Source organism: Lissotriton helveticus, chromosome 4_1 (genome assembly GCF_964261635.1).
Source record: "Lissotriton helveticus chromosome 4_1, aLisHel1.1, whole genome shotgun sequence".
NCBI classification, from domain to species: Eukaryota; Metazoa; Chordata; class Amphibia; order Caudata; family Salamandridae; genus Lissotriton; species Lissotriton helveticus.
In genome coordinates, this window is record NC_136063.1 from 423489908 (window position 1) to 423513922 (window position 24015).

Genomic DNA, 24015 nt, shown 5'->3' on the forward strand with positions numbered 1-24015 from the left:
ATGTACAACCCAGGACGATTCCTTACCTAAACAGATTCCAAGTTCTTTACAAACTGGTCCGGCTACAAACATGCACATATCTACGGTAGAGGCATTTTTTTGTAAGTTTCTGTGATTTAATATCTTCTACATCTAGCTATATTTCTTTTAGTTTCAAAGTTTAAATGTTTATTGATGTTTTCATCAGGTTTTTTGGGAATCTTTCTTTGCACAGATAAGATCTCTGTTTCGTAGTTTTTTATAATTTGATGATTATCTAGTAGCTTCTTAACTTGTTCTGGCCGTTTAGCATTCCCGCAGTTGCATTATTATTAGAGCAGTTTTGGTTGATCAACATAAGAAGGAATATCATAAAATATATTCAAGATAACATTGTTTGTGAGCTCAGCACACCTTTGATGTCTCTCAAGGGCTCAGTCAGTAAATAGACAGCTATCGGTAGGCCATTGGCTTGTGCCAGATCAGCACAAAACTCTCTCTCCCACTCCACCTCTCTCCTCCCCACCTAACCTCTCCCTTGTGTGGGCAAATTTTAGGTCTCGCCTACCAGACCGCACAAGCTGCCTGTTTGTACTGTCACCAAGAACGTACAGTGGGCTTTAAGCCCGTACATTGCTTACCATTGGTTTGCTCCATTGTCATTCTTATTTCTTGCTTTCCCTTCATTGGTTTTTCTTCCTCTTCTTGTGTCTGTCCGCCTCTTCTTGTGTTTGTCCTTTATCTGGAGCACATCCTCTATACCATCCTTTTGATTGACTTTTAGGAACTACTTTTTTCTTTTAAGTTAAGTACTCCAGGAGAGTGCATGTGTTTGCCACCTCCATCCCTCCCTCCTGTGCTTCTCCCTTTTGTGCCCCATGTTACTCTCTCCCTCGTGTGCTGCTCTCACTCTCTTATGTGCTTCTCCCCCTCTCTTTTTTTTTGTTTGTTTAAAAAAAAAAAAATATTGGGATTTTGCATTTAATTATATCAATGAACATCATTTCATTATAAAATACATTAACAGATATCTATAATCAGTCGAGAGATCACTGTAGAAAAAACGGAATTCATCATGTATTGTATATTCCGACATTTCAGACATGGTACAGTAAACATTCTAGGTGTTATCCCCATGCCTAACATCTGATTTTGTATTGGTATATTTACTAGCCCTCGGCTGAGTACATCATCTGTAGTCGAGGATTACTGTGTGTTCCTTTCGTGTTCCGTTTTTGTGAATTCTCGCATAGCGTTTGGTGAATGCGTTCCCATTTAAATGCCATCGGTTTCGGAACCACTGATGCAAGAGTAAAACTATTAACCTTGGGGGTGACCTGGGGAAGCTGTTGCAGAGCTACCAGAGTGATATGTTTATGTGCTTGCAGTATATGTTACAACATCATATGTGTGGGGAGGGGCCGTGAAGGGTTGGCCTGACATGGTAGGTGGGAGTGTCCAGTGCCGTCTTATTACATATTCCGCCCTAGGCATCTGGGTTTGGTCTTATATTATCTTCCGTCGGTCTCCGGGGTGATAAAGGTGGAGTCTGTGATTGGGAGGCTGCCTGTTATGCAGATTGTGTTGTTTCGTGAGTAAATCGGTGCATTAATTGTGCCCACTCAAGAGATATGGGGTGCTTCCGTATTCCCCTCACCTCTTCATCTATTAGTAGCTCTTCCTCCGCCGCAGCCCATTTCTTCAAGGCCCCTATCCAGGCTGCCTCGGGGGCCCCGCTGGGGCCCGCCAGTGCATGGCTATACCCCTTTTTGCTAAGAGAATGGCTAACCCAGGACCATCTCGCCTTCAGGAAACAACTCAAGACCTGGCTGTTCGAGCAGTAGCATACCCCTCCCCCCAAGCGCCTTGAGACCCTCCCGGGTGAGTAGTGCGCTATACAAATGGCATGATTGATTGATTGATTGATTGATTGATTGATTGAAGGAGGCGAAGCAGCATTGTACCTTCTTGGTTTTCCGCCTGCTGAAGATTCCAAGGGCACTGGCTTCCCATGATGACATGATCAGAATGTTGGTCGTCTCACGGAGTGGTTGGTGTATTCTGTCCCAGTATTGCTGAACAGTGGGGCACTCCCAGAGCATATGTTTGAAGTCCGCCTCAGTAGTCTGGCATCGGGGGCAGGCAAAATGTGTTTTGGGATAAAAACGGTGGAGGCGATGTGGGGTTAGGTATGCCCTATGTAGGAAATTGAATTGAATGTTCCTAAAATGTGCATTTCTGGAGACCTTTTTTGGGGGTACTTTAGGGCTTTTTGCCACTCTTTATCTTTAAAAACCCGTCCGCCTCGTCTTCCCATGTCTGCTGTAGTGAGTCTAATGGGCGGAAGATCAATTCCCGAACTGCTTTGTATAGCCAGGTAACTAAATGTCTACCTGCCCCCATATGCAATATAGTGTGTATTACCGGGTGTGTCGGGGCTCCCCCTTGTTTAGGTCGACCGCTGTCTAGTAGCTGCCAATGTAGTAGGAACTGGCCTGGGGAAGGTCATAGTGAGCGGCCATTTGGGCATATGTCCTTAGCTGTCCGTCTTCAAACAGGGAATCCATTTCCGTGACTGAATGATCGGTCCATACTTGAAGGGCGCAGGCGGTATAATATTTATCATTGCGAGATAACCCTACCAGTGGGAGTAAGGGAGCTTCTCCCTGGACACACGATGGATTTTCAGCATGCACGTACGGGCTATGGATACTTGCAAAGGGTAAGTGCGGAGGGGTTTGGTATCTGGCATCAGTAATCTCCGTTTTGCTGGTAGGGGTATCCGCCCAGGATGCTTGTTTCCGGTCCAGGGAGGACCTGGCTTGGCAGTTCGGTCTGGACTGTTCCCATGAGGCACAGGGTCAAGACTGATTTGCATATGGCTGGGTCTAAACTGGGGTGGCATGGTTAGCAAAAGAACAATGGATTTAACCCAGATCTCTTGACTGAGGGTGAATGTATGATTTATTCAGCATTCCGTCCATCATTTGTTTGTGTAGCACTGCTTATGGAGCAGGGGAGGAGTGGTTTGCCCACTCGTAAGTGTGCAATGCCTGTTTGCTCAGCCCTCTCGGGCCACCCAAACCAGTCATGCGCACTTTCCCCGTTCTCCATGCAAGCTGCATTACAGCCTGCATGGAGAACATGCTCATCGCCCCCAGATCTTGGCTGAGCGCCATGTCACTTCGCTCAGAGTAATCACAACACTGCATTGGAGCATTGTGATTAGCTTAGGGGAAGGAGCCTGGCTGACTGCTTCCTGTTCTTGAAGTCGGAGGCTGGAGAGCAGGAGCAGAGACGCGGGATTCGGCGGCATGGTAAGTTATTCTTTTATTTTTTATTATGCTCTCTTCCGTAATCGCGACCATCCTGCACCCGCCCTCCATCCCACACCTGTGAGCCATGCCGACCCCAACTGCATTTTGGAAGAGGGAATTCAAAATTTCCCTATATGCAGACAATGTTCTCTTAACACTGGCCAACCCGGGCACTTCGCTTCCAGCTGTGATGGACTTGCTCCAAGCTTTTGAGACTGTGCCTGGCTCTAGCTATAAAGTGAACTACAATAAATCAGAAATTCTCAACCTCTCAGTGCCAGCTGCAGAGGACGATAGACTAGTGATTAGTCTCCCCTTTCGCTGGTCCATATTCTCTATTACACAATGGGGAGTCTGGCTCACACGGACTTTACCAGAATTGTTTAAGGCTAACTACCCTCCTCTGCTTACAGCCATTACCAAGGATCTTCATATGTGCGGAAACCTAATGCTTTCCTGGTTCGGCAGAATTAATGCCTTTAAGATGAGCATTCTCCCGCTATTCCTGTATTTATTCCAAGCACTCCCCATCTGGCTGGAGCTATCCTATCTGCAACATATTCAAAAGGAACTGATGGGGTCTATTTGGTGAGGATAAATCCTGACACTTCCCAAAAGACTGATGATACAGCCGGGTGGTCTTGATCGCTAGCATATCTCACTACTACACAGTAGGTCAACTGAGGGCGGTCATTGAACGGTCCACAATGGCCTCGACACAAAACTGGTGACTGATGGACCATGCAAATATCCACAGCCCCCTGTGGGACCAGGTGTGGCTGGAGAAACTCTGTAGACCCCTTAACGCATACATCTGCTCACCTGTAGCCACAACTTTCAATACATGGGAGAGATACATAGGCGCACAAGGTTTGGTGTCCTACCTAGGCTCCTATATGCCCATCACTACAACCAAACGTTCGCCCCTGCTCAAGCAGGCCAGTTGTTTTGAGGCTGGTGGGAGGAGGGTTGTAAAATGATCTCAGATATGTATGAAGCTATGCTAAGACCCCCAAAACCTTCCAGCAATGCCAGGAAGCATATGCAATTGCCAACTCTGAAAGACTGCACTATGCTCTAATTCAACACTGGGCGACTCACCTTACTATGAGAGCTGGGCCACCAGGACTAAAACACCCTTTGAGCTCCAATTCCCTAAAATGACTAGGAACGAGGCACCATCTCAACTCTATACAGACTCCTATTGGCACTTGAGACCCCGCAGGTATGGCAGCACAATCTGGAAAGGGGAAGTTCCCTAGCAACTCAAAGAGAGCCTTAATGATGGGATAGACTGCAGAAGGACATTCACAAATCCTCCACGTCAACCTTAGGACAGAAGATATACTACAGAGTTTGATATGGGTGGTACTACACTCCCCATAAATTATATCATATGTATTACAATGGCTACCCATGGTGCTTGAGGTGATGTGGGCCCTGTGAAAACCTTTACACATATGGTGGGAGTGTCCAAAGATCCACCCCTTCTGGAAGGAAGTAGCCAATCTCCTCCAGAGGGTATTAACTTTCCCAGTTCCACAAATGCCAAAGGTGATGCTCCTGGGCCTTAAAACCCCAACTTTAGCGCGAATGACCAGGGACGAATGGCCACTGTGCCTCCAAAGTCTGGGACCCGCAAAGTTGACGATGGATCAAAATTGGAAATCGACGGAATGCCCGGCCCTCAAACAGTGGTATCACAGACAGTGGACACTTTTTCTATGGAACGACCAGTGAGTAACATGCCAGGGAAACACCTGTTCTTTGAGGCCAAATGGAAAACACAGGTATTGCAGCTGGGGGGTGGGGGGAGGGAGGTGGTGGTGGTTCAAACAATCCTTCCCCTGCGATGGTAGACCCTAGGCCTTTTTGAGTGACTGGGGATGGCGAGACAACGTGCTAAAGGGGAAACAAGAAGAGGCACGCAGCTGCAGAAAAAGATCAGGCTACCTAATAATCTATTCCTTGCTATTGGTGGACTTTGACAATATTGGGGAGGCAGGAGGAGGGGTGTGGGAGAAGGGGTGGAGGGTGGCTCAAGGATAACAAACAATGGGACCAAGGCCTTGGGCTCTTCAATTTCTCAGCTGTACTGTACCAATTTCTAGCTGGCCTTCTCTTTTCTCTTTTGGCTGGCATGTGCTAACGAGCAGGACACCTTTTTGGAATGTTCACATAAAATGGCAATAACTTGTTTCAGAGTAAATTACAATTGAAAAAAAGGATTGTTAATGGAACAGCCGGAAAACATACTACATATTATAGGGCAAAAAACCTTAATCTGCCAAAGGCTTTGTGGCTAAGTCTGTAGCTGGTAGGATTTCTATTAATTTTAGTCTAGTGGTTTTTAGGTCGAGCCTAGCGCAGCGCGCATGCACTGCTCTATAGAGAGGCCTCTTGGAATCACTCAAGACTTTCGCTAAACACGTGTGTGTGGTTTTATATTTCCCACACATTTTATTGGCCTTTGCGCGTGGCTTTCAAAAATGAAAGCCCGCAATTGGCCAAAGGCAGGTGCATGTCTCGGCTTTTTTCTGAATGTTCACTCCCACGTCATGGAACTGTCAGGAGCAGGCAGCGATGCGCAGGGTGCCAGCTGCATTCCTCGTCGTGGATCATTAAACACAGCGCAATCTTTCACTTTCATGGCCGTGCTTGTTTCAGTTCCTGCTGTCTTCCTCCTTTGACCTCTGTAATACCCGAAACACTTAGGGAAAGTGGCAAATGGTCCTTTCACGGTAAATGCCATAAGTTCCAAGCATTTGTCTCTGGTGGGGAGCCGGCAGTGGATATATGAAACTCGACACCTCAGTGAGCAGAGATCACCACAGACGAACCGACGCATACTGCAGTTTCCGCTGGTTTGGGCATTCCACATGAAATCAAAGCCACAATTTTGTTTACAGTGCCGTCTTTCAATGGCAAAGTTGGGCTAATTCCTAGTTTAGAAAGAAAATACTCCCTTGTTCCTCTCGTTTGCTTTTCCATTAAAGGGAGTTTTACTGTTTCTTTTCCTGATGGGGTCTGCAGTGCTAACTCTTCCATAATTAACATAAACATTCACAGCCATCATTGGCTCTCCATGAAGGAGTAGGGTTTCTCTTTTCTCTGTGGGGGTATTCGGTGGGTGAAGGGTTGACTTCTGCTTCCAGAGCACACCAACGCCCCCTGTTCCTCGACATCTCCCTGATACAGATGTGGTTGGCTGAATCTCACAGATGTCACTTCAAATGTGGCAGAAATAGATAAAAAAGAAAAAACTCTGAAACGCTAGAGAGAGGCCAGGTATGGTCCATGCCTGTTTCGGTGCGCTGTAGAAGAGGACGTTCCCTAACCTCATTTTCCGTCCTCGATCAGATGTGAGTACACCACCTGACCCACTTCCCGCCACAATCCCCACCCCCCAACCCAAATATAGTGTACGCCAGATTTTAGTCTATGGGAGCAAACATGACTGTGCATTAAAAAATATATAAACATCTGTGCCTCGTACAAATCGATAGAATGTTATAGAATGTTAAGAGCACAGAGCATCTCTTTGGGACCCCTCTTGAGAGGATGAGGGAACAAACTTTGCAATGTTCACTTGTAGATTGAAACGCGCCTTGAAGGTGGCCCTTTAAGAGGGGTCCCTGGCTCTCCCAGCCCCGTCCAGAGGGATTTGCTTGGCTGAGATTAACTGCCAGAGCTAGGGGAACCTCTGAACCAGCAGCAGCAAATGAGGTGAGCAAGTTCACGGTGCTGCTGGCCTATTGGTCATCAGCTGCGCGGGTAAGACGGGATTAGGCGCCTTGAGGCGTCAGCCCAGAGTAGGGAGGGGTGCTGGGGTTAGCGGGGTGGTTTCCCAGCAGAAGAGAGTAACGGGGTGCTGCTAGCCGTGGGCATTGATCCTGCTGCTCTGTTTGTTAACAGAAGTGCGTTTAGGGCCAGTACCAGCAGTGCCAGCCAGCGGAGGTATAAACACAGGCAGTAGTAGTGCGGTATTACTGTTGGACGTGGGACATAGCTGGTGACCATCAGCGATGGGGCTGCTGAGCGGTCAGACATCAGTCTAAAACAAAAGAATGACATGGAGCTAACATTCATCAATGTGGCGATAAGCAGCGGCTAGGTTCTGCTGTGCAGCCGGATGGGCATAGGGGCCGGCCCGAAAGCCGTTCCGCTAATAGCCATCGGCGTGGTTGCAGGAGAGGCAGGGTTGGCTGCTTTGGTCGTTATGCCACACCTTCTCCTTTGTCATATCGACTTTAAAGAAAGAAAAAAAACTTGTACGTTTATTCAAAGATGTTAAGAGTGTGTGGGCATGCCAGTGGGGGATAATGTACTGCATTGCAAAACACTTACAAGGTCCCAAAGGCAAGACCTATTGGCTATGCCAATGCTTGTTTTTATTCTTTCCTTTACTCGTTGCTGTATCTCTGGCTTGTCGTACCTGACCTCTGCAACAAACTGCAGAACTCCCCATTACCTCTTTTTTAATTTAAGTTTCTTTATTGGTGTCAAACAAAATTACAGGTAGACATGTGTAAATTACCACCCTGATGTACATGGTTGATCTGACATGAGTACTAGTATCATAGTTGCGTACATCTTAGGGTCACAATGATTCAGTTTCAACATTTTCATTTTTTCTTTTTAAATCTCATTAATTCACCTTTAGCTTCAGTTTTGGTAGGTCTCACCTAGGAATGGATAAAATGAACATCTTTAAACTTTTAGGTTCTTTATTTCACTAGTTGAACCTTTGATCAACATGTTCACATTTTTTTTTCTAGAAAGGCAAGTTACAGGGTGTGTCTATATGAAATTGAAGTGTGTGGTATCGAGGAGGAGCTGACAAAATGCAAGGAGTGTGATCTTTGTGATCAGTTGGATCTGTACCCATTGATGCTTCGTTGTGAGGCAATTTAGCTGGAAGCCTTATTGGCACCAATATAATCTTTATGGCTCTAGTCATTTATTAAACGCCAGCATCTCAGCTTTGTGATAAGATATTCTGCTGCTGTATATTGATTGGAAACTGTGTAACGGGCATTCAATAGTATATAGTTCTTAATTACATTTTTAATGGTTGCCTTTAATAAGTTGGTTCAAATGAGTTCTTCTCCGATTAATACATATTGTGCAGTACGAGATGCAGTTTAGGTCAACTTTATGCTACCCTCTGTAAAGGAAACCTAGATTCACAGTTGTTTCCTTTGACTGCCAATAGCTACTGCCACAGTGTTAATTTTAAATTACGGTTATCTGGAGATAAGACGAGGCCTCAGAAGCTCGAAGTTCAACATGTATCACTGGTTTCAAGGGCTGCAGCAATTGACGGTTGTCAGTCAGAGTTTCCCTTTCCAATTCTGGTTATGGGGAATGAAAGGAGCAAGCATTCAGTAGGCAAAATAAAGGAAGGCTTTTCTCTCACTCGTCTCTCCCTGATTGTTAAGTCAACGTGGAGGACTCACAAAGGGACCAATCAGAAGCACAAATTCCTGGGATTACTGAAAGTGGACCAGACTAGGGTAAAAATAAAAATATATATTTTTTCTCTTGTTGCTCTTTAGTGACGGGGGAGGGCTTTGGTCTGATTGCTAAGCGCCTGACCATGAAACATTGAGATCTGGGTTCTGACCCCAGTTTTGATACGACTAATTGTTTTGTTCCTTTTGGCAAAATGCTTCATCTGGGTGCACCTGAAGCTGTGAATATGTATTTTAATTTAAAATAATAGACGTTTCAAAATGTGTAACCTCAACTATGTGTAAAGTGCTGTCCTTCTGTTGTGTTATTCATCACCATTGATCATCCACAATTTATCAACATACCCATTCTGCCGCCTTTGATCAATCATACTACCTTGTTAATATATACAGTGTTTCTGGCACATAATGAGGATGCACTGCAGATGCATACATTGTTTAAAATATGTGACTTCATAAGCTAGTCACTGCTACGTCCCTCGTATGCACATAGGCCAGGCAGTGCTATATTACAGGCAATGTCAAGTAGCAAGTCGGTACAAAAGGGGGTGGTGATGGACGGAGCATCTGAACCAATCAAACACTCACACCCAGTCAAAAGATCTGGGTTTGATCCATCACCGTTCTTTAGCCCACTCTGCCACCCCAGTTCAGACATGTCTATATGCAAATCAGTCTGACCCTGTGCCTCATGGGAACAGTCCAGCCCGATCTGCCAAGCCATGCCGTCCCTGGACCGGAAACAAGCTTCCGAGGACCGGTTTCTGGCATTACAGCCGTCTTCAGCCCGGCTTGCTTGAATCCAGTGGCCTATAGCCATGTCTGAACTGGGGTGGCAGAGTGGGCTAAAGAACGGTGATGGATCAAACCCAGATCTTTTGACTGGGTGTGAGTGGTTGATTGGTTCGGATGCTCCGTCCATCACCACCCCCTTTTGTACCGCTTTGGCCACCATAAGTGTGGCAGGGTATGCTCAGACGTGAGTCCCTTGCTCACTTTGCCACTGAATTCAAGCAAGCCGGGCTGAAGACGGCTGTAATGCCAAAAACTGGTCCTTGGAAGCTTGTTTCCGGTCCAGGGAAGGCATGGCTTGGCAGTTCGGGATGGACTGTTCCCATGAGGCATAGGGTCAGACTGATTTGCATATAGCCATGTCTGAACTGGGGTGGCAGAGTGGGCTAAAGAACGGTGATGGATCAAACCCAGATCTTTTGACTGGGTGTGAGTGTTTGATTGGTTCAGATGCTCCGTCCATCACCACCCCCTTTTGTACCGCTTTGGCCGCCATAAGTGTGGCAGGGTATGCTCAGACGTGAGTCCCTTGCTCACTTTGCCACTGGATTCAAGCAAGCCGGGCTGAAGACGGCTGTAATGCCAGAAACCGGTCCTCGGAAGCTTGTTTCCGGTCCAGGGAAGGCATGGCGTGGCAGTTCGGGCTGGAGTGTTCCCATGAGGCACAGGGTCAGACTGATTTGCATATAGCCATGTCTGAACTGGGGTGGCAGAGTGGGCTAAAGCACGGTGATGGATCAAACCCAGATCTTTTGAGTGGGTGTGAGTGTTTGATTGGTTCAGATGCTCCGTCCATCACCACCCCCTTTTGTACCGCTTTGGCCGCCATAAGTGTGGCAGGGTATGCTCAGACGTGAGTTCATTGCTCACTTTGTCACTGGATTCAACCAAGCCAGGCTGAAGATGGCTGAAATGCCAGAAACCGGTCCTCTGAAGCTTGTTTCCGGTCCAGGGAAGGCATGGCTTGGCAGTTCGGGCTGGACTGTTCCCATGAGGCACAGGGTCAGACTGATTTGCATATAGCCATGTCTGAACTGGGGTGGCAGAGTGGGCTAAAGAACGGTGATGGATCAAACCCAGATCTTTTGACTGGGTGTGAGTGTTTGATTGGTTCAGGTGCTCCGTCCATCACCACCCCCTTTTGTACTGCTTTGGCCGCCATAAGTGTGGCAGGGTATGCTCAGACGCGAGTCCCTTGCTCACTTTGCCACTGGATTCAAGCAAGCCAGGCTGAAGACGGCTGAAATGCCAGAAACCGGTCCTCGGAAGCTTGTTTCCGGTCCAGGGAAGGCATGGCTTGGCCGTTCGGGCTGGACTGTTCCCATGAGGCACAGGGTCAGACTGATTTGCACATAGCCATGTCTGAACTGGGGTGGCAGAGTGGGCTAAAGAACGGTGATGGATCAAACCCACATCTTTTGACTGGGTGTGAGTGTTTGATTGGTTCAGATGCTCCGTCCATCACCACCCCCTTTTGTACCAAGTAGCAAGTCAGTGGCATATATCCTGGCATGCTTCATAAGCAAGTCAATGCCATGTATTCAGGTATACTTTGACCAGTGAATGATATGTTTGCAAGGTATAGCATTGTTCCGTCAGTCTGACACTGATAGCCTCCTAGCCTATGCGGGAATGACCCAAAGGACAGTTAATATTGCTTTGTGCAAAGAGGCCTCGTTCTCTAGGGTAACATGCATATGCATACACTGGCACACGTACACAATCATTTCTGTCAACCCCACTGTCCTTCCTATAAAGCGCTACGTGCTCCTTTTTGCGCCTTGGATTCTGGTGGGTACTGGAGGTTCTTCATGATGCTGACTGGCCCACATGCAGGTGTCGTGTTGGGCCTGCCTCGGAGGCTCACTAGATATCATTTAGCGTAATGAGAATTGTCTGACCACTGCGGTCAGTAAAAAGATGGTCTGGTCAATGTAATTAGTTGTCACAGCAAGAGAAGGGATTCTGTAAGTAAATGGTGAGTCTTCAATTAACATGTAAAGAGAATCTCAATTTTATTAAAGACAACTAAATTGTCTAACGACCATTCTAGATCCTCCAGAGCATCCACTGACATGAAATTGAGCCTGCATACCACAAACCTTTCTTCAGTCGCAAAGCCTTCAGTGCTCTGTCATGCAATGTACCTGGGGAGATGGTTTGAATGGACCATGATCGAAGTCCAAGGACTTTCTCTAGGTCCAAAACAACCTTTATCTCCTTCCTTATTTTTAAAATATTTTTCTGTGGAAGAATTACCTGAGATAATTGTGTATCCACCTGAAAACCAAATAATTCTAGGCTCTTTGTAGGGACCATTGTAGACTGTTCCTCATTTATTATAAACTCTAAACTCTTTAAAAGGCTCCTTGTCCACACAAGATGTTTCAGCCAATCTAACCTGCTCTGAGACATTAGCAAAATGTCGTCCAAATAGGTTATCAGTCCAGTGCCTCCGTCTCTCAGGAAGGCAATTACTAGGCGCCTCACCTTGGTGGAGCACCAAGGAGTTGAGGGCAACCCGAAAGGTAGACCAAGAAATTAATATAGAACACCTCTCCACCTGAACCATAAATATTTCTGAGAGTCTTCCCATATGTATTGTAAAATATACATCCTTTAAATCCAATTTCATGAACCAGTCTTTTTACTGCAATATGTCTTTCAGTAGATGGATCCCCTCATTTTGTAATGTCAGTATACCAGGCATTTGTTTAATTCTTTAAATTTATTACAGGACGCCAACCCTAGTCCTTCTTTTCTTTTTTTTTTTTTTAGAGTTTTATATAGCGCGAACTAGACTCGAACCGAATCAGGCATCAGAGCGCTTTACATAGCGAAAGTTACATTTATTTTTGTTTTACATGAGGACACCCATTTTTTTTTTTTTTTTTTTAGGCACAAGAAAAGAAACCTGAGTTCGACCGATATTTCCTTCCATAGTTTTTGGGCTCTTGGGAATAGTATTGTGACCTTTGAGATCCACGGCAGGCAGCCAGTCCTCTCCTGTCAGCCCTTCTAAAATCCCTTGTAACAAAAACATGCCTCATGTTGCTCTGTGCTTTGCTACAGGCGGTGACATGTTTACCCAATCATTTTACAAAACTTTCTCCAAAGAGAAGACTGTTTGGGTGCCATGTCCTCGGTTTTAAACATGTCTGCCACCTTGGGATTCATCCTCATAAGAACAGCCTTTCTTCTTTCCATTATTGATTTTTTTTTTTTTTTAAATTAAGATGCCTAATCTTGCATTGAGAGCCATAAATACCTTTGAGTGGAAGCATAGTCGGTCAAACAGGCAATAGTACAATTAATCATTATCATAGGCAGGGTCATCAAACATCTTAAAATCCACCATTCATTCTCACGTTTCACAGAGGTTCTTGTTTCCATTATTAAGCCGCATTTGCATTTTCAAACATGCATACAGCTCGTTGGGCCTATCCTCTCAGGAGTTCTACATCGCCCCTTGTATTATTGTTTCTGGCTTCTTTAGCCACATCTAGGATGCGTGATTAGGGTCCCAACATGTCCAGAACTTTATCTTGACATTGTTTCAGGCATCTTTTTTTTATCCCTTACTTAGGATCTTTCCCCAACTCAAATAAGAATGTAATAAGTTCTGGGTCGAGATTAGGTGTTGCGCAGGTCTCATCCCCAACAGATGGTCTTGGGCACTCAGCCCTCAACAAATTGAGGGTGTCCTTGTCAAAGGATTTTCTTACCCAGAACTTAAACAACTTTGCCACGTGATTCATGGGCCACCACTCTGAACTCCGAGGATGCGTAATTGTATCAGGGTTAAACATATCAACCCTAAAAGGCTCTTTTAATCCCTTTGATGTTGATGCATGATCCAAATACTCGTCAAGGTATTCAAAGAGATCAGAGCTCTCTTGTGGATCAAACACATACTCCTCAAACTTCAAGTCCTCAGACTACTATGCTTCCTCTTCAGTAGAGGAGCCCTGACCATCTCTTCTATCATCTATACCATCAAAGTCACTCCATCTTATCATGACGCTATGAGTATCCTTTCCAAATGTCCTGTTAAGATGGCCCCTTTCCTATTATTTTGTTGTGGGCACCATCCTCTATTGTAGCACTTAGGCTACCACAATCAACAGCAATAATGTCAGCTCTCTCTAAATGTTTCCTCTTTTGGAATACCTTTCCCCTTTATCTTTGGTGTTAAAAGTAGGGGGGACATCCTCCTTGGAAAAATAAGAATAATCTTCCTCCAAAGGAATATCCCTCTTTCTTTTAAAAGGAGCAGTCTCCTCTGCCGCTTTAACAGGGGATCTCAATTTTTTTTAAAAGAGTGGCCAATCAGTTCTTCCGTTGGGTAAACCTGAGGGATGTTATCAATCATCCTAATTAATTTTGTAAAATATAAATATTTATATACCCACTTCAAAAGGATATAATCACAAAAAGGCAGGAAGGAGAGCGCAGTGCTACAGTACACTTGTCGAGTGGAAAAAGGTCATTGATCTCCCCCATAATCTCTTGCCAAGAACATAAAATGCAGCGATTGTTAATAGTCAAGGTAATGCCTTGTTTAGTTCTCTCGTGATACCACGTAAGCATTTCCTAAAAGAAAATGGAGGATGTTTTCTCAGTCCTCTTTCTATTGCTATAGTGTGCCCAGGTGCATCCAAAACTGGATGATTAAATATACACTTGCATGCTCATCCTTCTCCAAATAAAAGAATTTCCGATAACCGAGCAGCCCACTCACAGGATCACCTTTCTTTGTCCAAAATGCAACAGTCACGGAGCAGGCTGGACAAAAAATGCAATACAGTATTAAAGTGACGTACAGTAAATGCATTTTTTAGTTTGAATAGGAAGCATGCATGTACTCATCTGTAAGGAGCAGCTAATAAAAGAGGATGATTCTGTGTCTTAGGCATATATACTGTATGAACATTCTAAAATGGATGTAATGCTTTATGATGTACTAGCAGCCCGTCCCGACGTTGTCCAGGTATGTATTGCTGCCGGCCAGTAGTATATTGTTTTGTAGGATTTCGTTTTGATAGCATTTCTTATCTGTGACAGGCCTGTGAAACGCTCTGATTCACAGTGCACTGCTGATGCACTTAAGAGTGCGCGTTCATTAGTGTGTGAACTAGAGTTTCTCTACTTTATTTTTCCTTGCAATATTATATAGCGCGAACTCGACAACATGGCATGAGCACAATTTACATTACAGAAGAACACATTCATTTGTGGTAGGCACGGGGAGACAAAGTGATTTGCCTGGAATCACAGGATGTTGAGCTGATGCCGAGATTCAAACGTAGCTCCCCAGCTCTAAAGTTCCCAATTCTAGAACTGGCGGGAGGTGTGTCTAAAAGTGTATGTCGGTGCTGGCCATCAATGAGAGAGACCTGTGCATTTTTCAAATGGGTGGTGAAAAAATATGAGTATGTTGCTGGAGATGTGGGCCGCCGTGCCACCAATGTACTTATCGTGGGAGGGTAAACGCCCATTATTCCGCAACTTTCTTTCCGCATACCATCACTCCGCATACTTTCATTAAGAAAGTATCATGACTCCGCAATGCCATTATAACGCATGGCATTACATTTTATATGCTTTTACCACGCATACATTTACAACGAAATTCGTTGTAAATGCATGAATGGTAAAAGCATGGTTTTTTTTTAATGTTTGGATAAGGTAAGTATGGGTATAGTGGTATATGTTTTGGGGTACTGAGGTATATGTTTTGGGGTGTTTGGGTATTTTAAGGGTTCAGATATCGTTTTGGGTTATGGGGTACCGGGGTAGTTTTAGGGTTTAGGAATAGGTATGGGTTTTGGGGTACAGGGGTATTTTTAGGGTTCAGGGCTAGGTTTGGGTTTTGGGGTACAGGGGTATTTTTAGGGTTCAGGGCTAGGGCTAGGTTTGGGTTACAGGGGTATTTTTAGGGTTCAGGGCTAGGTTTGGGTTTTGACATACAGGGGTATTTATAGGGTTCAGGGCTAGGTTTGGGTTTTCGGGTACAGGTGTATTGTTAGGGTTTAGGGATAGGTTTGGGTTTTGGGGTACAGGGTATATTTATAGGGTTAAGATGGGTTAGTGTTTAAGGGTGTTGGGGTATTTTAAGGAGTAAGGGTGGGCTATGATTATGGGGTGCAGGGGTATTTAAAGGGAGCAGGGTGGGATTCGCACACAATATGAGACATGGCATGAAGGGAGGAACGTACCACACGCCCCCAGCGTTTGTCACGCCCACAGCACAATGCAGACACGCCCACAAGGGACTACTTTGCTGGCACGGTTCTTTTACCTTTTAAATGTATATGGTGGGCGTCTGCATAGCCTATGTTCTTCTGCTGCAACTGCCCTTTCCAACGCTGTATTGGGTGTTGTGATTGGTGCTGTGGTTCCTGAGATTACCCGCCTCAAAGGTTTGGGCTCTCTCTTTATTATATTAGTATGGATTTGTTATGTTTTAAAGGGCTGCATGTTGGAGCAACAATAAAAGGTTATTGCATAATCGTAGCCTCCAGTCTTGTAATGAATTGTACTTTTAAACACATTAGACAATTTGGGAGGGACCCAACAAACGTTTCCTGCGATCCTTAGTAAGGAGCAAAATAATTTGCACTCTGTGTAAATATAACAAACCAGATGGCAGAGAGAGGGCCCGATTAAGAAACTGCATTTTGTAATACATAAAGTAGTGCTCCAGTAGTACTAGTTTGTTCAAAATGCCGTTCAGAAACCTATGGGTGGAGATTGCCACCTCAGCTTCTCCTATCCTTTCTGTGAGACTATCTCTGTCCTGGTGGCAGAGATCACGGCAATCTTTAGTGTACTGTTCTGGAGTAGGTGTTAGGGGGACCAGGGTGAGTGGTGGAAAATGGGAAATAAATAATTACAAAATGGTGGGGTTAAGGACAAATTAAGGAGAGGTTTAGAATACAAAACACACATCCATAAAAGAGTAAGACTGTTTCAATGTACATACTATACTTCTGAAGATACAGGCTTAAATGTAATCCCTGTGAGTAAGGCAACCACTGGTACTGCGATACACTGCCATAGTAAACAGTAGAGGCAGTGTATTACACTACGCCCATAGGAATGAATATTAAATTAATTTAAATACTGGCCTTCCTCCTACGTAATGATTCCCAAATCTGAGGGTGGTCCTGGGATCCGCATAAGGTGGATAAAATCGCCCTATATGCAGACGATGTCCTGCTTTTCTTGGCGGACCTGGAGTGCTCTGGCCCATGCTGCTTGGAGGTGATCCGGGCCTTCGAGAACGTCTCAGGCCTACGGCTCAACCCTGCGAAGTCCACTCTGATCCCCCTCTACCTCTCCAGGGCTTGCTTTGATTGGCAATCTAGTATCCCCATCAGGAGACAATTGTTTAAATACCTTGGGATCTGACTGACTCTACTCCCAGAGTTGGAATGGGCGCTTAAAATCGCACCCCTGGTCACAAAAGCCAAAACCGACCTTAAGCGCTGGCAAACCCTCCCACTTAACCCCCTTAGAAGAGGGACACTCTTTAAAATGATTATCAACCCTCGCTTCCTATACATCATTCAGAATACCACCTCTCATCTCCCGGGTAGTTGGTTCCGAGACTTAGACGGGATAATTGCCAGGTTCCTGTGGGAGGGTGGGAGGCCGTGAATTGCTCTGGCTCGCTGCAGGATCCCGCCCTTTGATGGAGGCATGGGAATGACAAATCTTCATCTTTACTACTTGGCTATCAGACTCCTTGTCGTCCATGATTGGTTCACTGGGGGGTGGGCTGATCCGGCCTATTGGACTGAGCTTAGAACCATAGACTTTCCGCAAATCCAAGCCTACTTGTACGGGCCCCCATTCCACAGACGATCCCACCTATTACCAGCGTGGTCCTAGTGGCCTGGCGCTCTGCTCTGTGATACACGCGGCCCAGGAGGAACCTCTCTTCGAGGACCGAGGCTGTCCTGGGAAGTTCCTTAAGGTATGGGGCAAATGGCTGAATTTACTGTTTTGAATTATTTACTCTGATTTTCTCATACAGTGTTATATTGGCTCTCAAATGGGGTGGCTTGCTCAATACCTCAATCATGGCTGTGGATTTCGTTGGCTGTTAGAGATGGTCTCGGATTTACTATGCAATTGTATGCTGTCCTTATGTGAATTTGTTTTCAAATGCAAATAAACTTGATTATCAAAAAACAAAAACAAAAATTAATTAAAATAAATGCACATTTATATATACCATTATATGCGTGTATATATATGTATATATTTTTAATCGTAAAACATTAAGCATAATTGTATTTGTTTTAAATGTGATACTTCTAATTTCAATCAAAAATTAAGCTTTGTAATTTTTTTTGAAAACATAATAATATGTGAGTAATTAAATGCATTACATTCAATTACATTTACTCCCAACTAAATAAAAGTAAATATATTAGCGAGGATGGTATTTTTTTAAGTTGTTGTTTAACAATATGTATATAGTACATTTATATATTTAACTAATTGCATTATTTGATGCACATTTCATTTGAGTAGTTAATATGCTGTAACATTTCATCAGTTACTGGTAAATTACATTATGAATTATGTTTATATTTTGCATTACAATTTATTGTTTTATAATAAACTTTATTACATTTCCCTGGACTTCCTATAGGGTGGTCTTCCCCCCTCAGTTGGGGATCTCACCCTGATGGCAGAGATCTTTACCTACTAGTGAAAAGTTACTTGTAGTAGCTTTAGACTCCTAAAAGCATTCATAAGTGGCTGCACACCCTCTTTGAGAGGGTGGAGACATGCAAGTCTACGTTAGAGAAATAGGAACAATAGCAAAACATTCAATTAATTATTGCCAGGGCTCTCCATAATGTATGCTTTAAAAGACATTGTGACTACACAACTTATATGTGAAAATGACATCAAGATTTCTTTCTTTTAAATGAAAAACATTTTTTTATTATTTTCTCAAAACAGTTAGTATTTGTTTGCTCTTTTCAATTTTATTTTATAGAATATATACATTTTATAGATAATAAAAAGACATGCAAGTCTACAACTGTGTGTAAATCTTCACTTGGAAATGATGAACAGCCAAAAAAGTGGAGAGTTACATCTAGATGTAGGAGTAAATCTATACATATGAATTAATATTTGTGGATCAGGCCCAATGTTTATAAGCAGAAACCATCATATATTGATAACAGGCTTCCGAATACAGGAGATAATGGAATAAAGGGATGCTGCACTGCTCGGTGTATCATGCGTGCCACATATAGTGGTGTAAGTTTGACAAAAGACAACGATGAAAAACAATGCAGACTGCTTCATATTAGTTATGGCCAGGACCTTAGGAATCTTAAGAAGAGGCCAAGTCCTCAGTCGTCTTCATCTGAGCCAACACTTTGTCAGAGCGGTTAAACAATATCACTGATTTCGATGTTTTGACCTTAGAAACGAAGATAAACTGAACCATATTTTCATCAAGACAAAAAATTGAGACACTTTGTGAAACAGCCTGGTACTGTACATATCTTAAATACAAAGTATGACCAGAAAGATGTCTTTAGGACAGATAATCTACATCGAAGTGGTGTCTTCACATGCCAATGATATCATTGTCTTCGATGTCTGCCTGATCCGTGGGAAGTAGTCGTGAAGTAGGCTGAGTGCACTGGTCAGTGTGATCTCTCTTGCTGTGACACATGTACTCAGACACCGCCAAACTCCAGAAGAGACTCCAGCGGATCCAGAACACCTCAGCACGACTCATCCTGGACATCCCCCGCCGCAGCCACATCTCCGGACACCTTAGAGACCTGCACTGGCTCCCGGTCAACAAGAGAATCACCTTCCGGCTCCAAACCCACGCACACAAAGCCCTACATAACCAAGGACCAGGTTACCTCAACAGCCGCCTCAACTTCTACGCTCCCAAACGCCAGCTTCGATCGACCAGCCACGCCCTTGCCGCCGTCCCCCGCATCCGAAGAGCCACCACAGGAGGAAGGTCCTTCTCCTACCTGGCTGCCAAGACTTGGAACTCCCTTCCGACCCACCTCCGCCTGACCCAGGACCACCTCGCCTTCAGGAAGCAGCTCAAGACCTGGCTGTTCGAGCAGTAGCGGACCCCCCCCCCCCCCCCCACCCCCCCAGCGCCTTGAGACCCTCCGGGTGAGTAGTGCGCTATATAAATGCCCTGATTGATTGATTGATTGATCCTGTGGGTTACAGTGTTGCCCCTTATTTTTTTGTCACAAATTTAAATAGTAACACTTACATGGACATTGCATTCACATGTTTGGATTGAGGTAATGCACAGAGACTGGTTAGTTATTTTGTCTGTACCAAGTGTCTTGAATGTCGTCACCCTGATCCAGTGCTTGAAATGGAAAAATAAAAGTTCTGGTACTCTGTATCAGAGTACCTGCTTGTTTCTGAGAAGTGCTGGTACACTCCAATTGAAAGTATTACATCTCTTGAGAAGTGCTGGTACTCTCCCCCTCAAAATAAAAAGGTACTGGTACTCCGTACCGGACAGTACCGGCCCATTTAAAGCACTGCCCTGATTCCAAAAAACGCTGTCCTAATGCCCCCCAAACCCTGACGACCTCTCGCTGTCAGAGCATGACACACTGCCCTGGAAGCTCTGCCATTGACAGGAAGAGGCAGGGTCTTAGGGAAACAGAGAAGATGGCGTCAAGCGGCTGCTCTCTCTCTCTCTCTCTCTCTCTCTCTCTCTCTCTCTCTCTCTCTCTCTCTCTCTCTCTCTCTCCCTCCCCCCCTCTCTCTCTCTCTCTCTCCCTCTCTCTCTCTCTCTCTCTCTCTCTCTCTCCCTCCCCCCCCTCTCTCTCTCTCTCTCCCTCTCTCTCTCTCTCTCTCTCTCTCTCTCTCCCTCTCTCTCTCTCTCTCCCTCTCTCTCTCTCTCTCTCTCTCCCTCTCTCTCTCCCTCCCCCCCTCTCTCTCTCTCTCTCCCTCCCCCCCCCTCTCTCTCTCTCTCCCTCCCCCCCTCTCTCTCTCTCTCCCTCCCCCCCCTCTCTCTCTCTCTCCCTCCCCCCTCTCTCTCCAGCCCTTCACGGACATCTGTCTTCTGGGCACATATATTACTGACCCTTTTCCTGTGATTGCGAATTTTTTGCTGCTCTCTTCTCAAGGATGTGGCTTTAACACCTGATTGCCTTGTGCAAGGCCATTGTTTTACAGCAATCCCACCTAGGTTTTTTTTTAAGGAATGGCTGATAGGAAGCGTATCTAACTCAGAATCTGGGCTTAAAGGTCAAATGGGAAACCATTCTATAAGAACAAAAAGTAATAATTGATAAGACCAGGAAAGATGACCTCGGTGGAGTACAGTTTGATTTGATGAAGTGTTGTGGGAACGGCTCCATTACTAACACAGGGGCATGCCTCTTGGATTTTAGCCATGAAAGAAACCTGAGAGCCTCTAAAATGTTTTCTTTTGATTTACAGTTAGAAAGAAATACTGGCTAAGGCATTTTGTTTATTTATACTGTTATAATAAAGCACTTGTGATCTTTACATATTCTCTGTAACCCCTGGCATTGTGTTCTCTTTTGCTAGGCCATTTTTATGATTCCCACAAATCCACCGCCAACTTTCCGAAAACCAGAGCTCTGGACTGATGAGTTTACTGATTTTGTTAAGAAATGTCTGGTGAAGAATCCGGAACAGCGAGCTACAGCAACGCAGCTTTTGCAGGTTGGTGTTCAAAACGGGAGTTAATGTTCGCCTGCTTTTGTTTCTTTATCTGACTGAGCCATATAGGGCCCATAAAATCTGTGTCAGACCAAGAATACGTTTCGTCATCGCCATGGCTATAAATATACACTTTGCAAGTTTGCACCGACCCTCCTTCAGATAGTGTTTTTAAGGGCAGGCTTCACATAACACACTTTGTTAGTTTTCGCAAAACTCACAATGCAAACTACAAAAATCGTGCAGACATTATCATTTTACCAATATGACTTTTGAAACTTTTCCAACTTCACCAGCTGAAATTAACACTCCGCAGCCACCTTATGTCCTTCATATTATCAGACACATGTCAAGAGAAAGCAAGGCGCATGTACGTTACAATTGTATGTGGGACATTCGCATAAAGTGACAAAGTAACATGACTGTCTTCCACTCTAAGAGGCTAAAAAACAGTTGCCTCCCTTTCTTCTGCATGTGAGAGTTAAAATAGTGCACAGAAGGCAGCACGCAGTTCTCAGCACGGACTCAGCCATAATGTGCGTTTCATACCTGGGAAATGACTAGTTCTTGAGTATTTTTGTGCTTCATTTCACCCAAAGACCACGAGTTGCTAACTCCTGTCGATGACAGAGAAAAAACACCAGGCTGGAAGTTGGTGTGTCTAGGCAGTCGTAGATAAAATGCCACCCCCTTTTCGAGCATGTCTAACATTGCTTTAAATATGATCCTTTGTACACACACACACACACACACACTTGCTAGAACTCTAGGAAGGATAACACTGATTTAAAAGACTTGTAGTTCTGCGGTACAAAATATTCTTTTGAAACCACAACATAAAGGTTCCACAGAGGAATTATATTACCTTGGAATATCACCGAACAAGAAATTGTTGCTCTGGGCTTCTGAGACCTGACTCCACAAAAAGTTTCTGCCATTCAGTCTGCAGGATTCTGGTACCAATTTATCAGTACTAAAGATTATTTAGAGGTTGCATGAAACATCTTGCTAAAATGCCATCATAACACTGGTTCAAAAAGGTGCATACAATTGGGTAGCGAAGAAGATTTTAAAGAATAATACTGGTACTAAATCCTCAGTCTAATTCCTCCTATATGCATATTGACAATAAACATAAAAGAATAGGAGATCAAAGAAAAAACGCTGATTGGTACAGATTCTGGGGCAGATAATTTATCTGTGACTTCTTTTGTATTGAAGGTTTCTTCTGTACCTCTTTTTCTGAACTAGATAAAAATTTTGATTTGAAAGAGATTTTTGATCCTACAGATTAGCTCTCCGTGGTTTGTTTGGCAAGCTTTTTGAGGGAAGAGAAAATTACAATCCTTTGATTTTTCCACCTAAGTTAGGTTAATTACCACATTTCATCCGTCATACGCCTCCTTCTAATTTGAATCAGAGCCTTCAGGTCTATCTGACAAATATTTATGGCCCCAAAGCACTGGTTTTCAAACTTTTTTTAAAAATATTAAGGTTCATCTTTACGTTTCGTACCTCTTTATATAACCAGTGATCAGGCAACTTTTCTAGTGTCTTTCGGGGAGGAAATAGATGTTAGTTGGCCTGGGGTCTGGATGTTGATCTGGAATGAAAGATCACTAAGGCTCCCATGACTTTTGTTATATGAGATCTGTGTGTTATTTTGTAGTGGATTACTTTAAAGAAAGAAATCTTCTTAATTACTCGGAGCAAATGTCCACATCTATCCTGGATAATTAACTTACTCCAGCAGGTCCTGACGCAGCTGTGAATTCAGTTTCTCCGGTTCCAAAAATAACTTTACTGCCTGCTATGGGATTTCACCTGGTTATGAAAAACACAAAGGTAGCTTGAACTCTTCCTCCATCCAATTCTTTTTTTTCAAGACTTTACTCCTTATTCTCTAGTAAAAGAGAAATTGAATTTGACATCTGCTTTGATTAAGCAGTCATTTCTTACTTTGAATAGAACTCATTTTGAGACATTTTACGTTTTAGATAGCAAATTCAGAACACTGCTATTTGATGTATGTGCAGCAGCCCTGGGAAGTGGCAGTGCTTCTCCATTATCAGAAATGTTATCCAAATGCCTCAATTTCACATTGTCATGCCATCAGTATCTCTTTAACGTCTTGCTTAACCTGCAGATCTTGGATAATCTTGTTAATGTTGTTGATTTTCTCCTTCCTGATGAAGAAGTAGGGTTAATCTTTGGCTTGTAGTCAGTAAAGAGGCTGCCTTAAATACCTAGCTCACAAAACAACTTAAAAAATAAAGAGCTTGGTTTGTCTATGTAGGCGTGCACGCCTTCACACATTCCAGATACACAAGGTAAATGATGAAATCGTGTACATATCTTTTAGTAGGAAAAGCTTATTTTTACAATTCCCAGATGATGCTTCAAAAATGCAGTATAGGATTGACTTCTGTGCAATCTTGGAGATAATTTGGATACCTGCAAATAAAGATATCTGCCAACATACGCATGCCTTTAGGACTTTAAAGGATTTAGGACTTTAAAGGATAGATTTAATCAGATTAGGACCATTTCAAATGAAAGAGATTTTGTTGCAAACAAAAAATTACCATATCAAATATAGCTTCTCGTCAAGATGCCACCAGGAAAACGGTTTGACTTTCTCTTACAGGAGCAAGGAGCTCATCTCATCATCTTTGAATACTCCTCCACAGTGAGGGAAAGAATGACATTATTCTACCATCTTGATGGTGATT

The 24015-nt window shown here is 44.0% G+C and overlaps 1 protein-coding gene across 1 annotated transcript in view; it reads left to right on the forward strand.

Moving 5' to 3' along the window:
- Positions 1-24015, forward strand: part of STK3 (serine/threonine kinase 3) — a 968587-nt gene that overhangs the window by 464746 nt on the left and 479826 nt on the right. The window contains exon 7 of the mRNA XM_078686976.1: positions 21149-21286. Within this exon, the coding sequence (XP_078543102.1) occupies positions 21149-21286 (138 nt within the window). The remainder of the gene's footprint in view (positions 1-21148; positions 21287-24015) is intronic.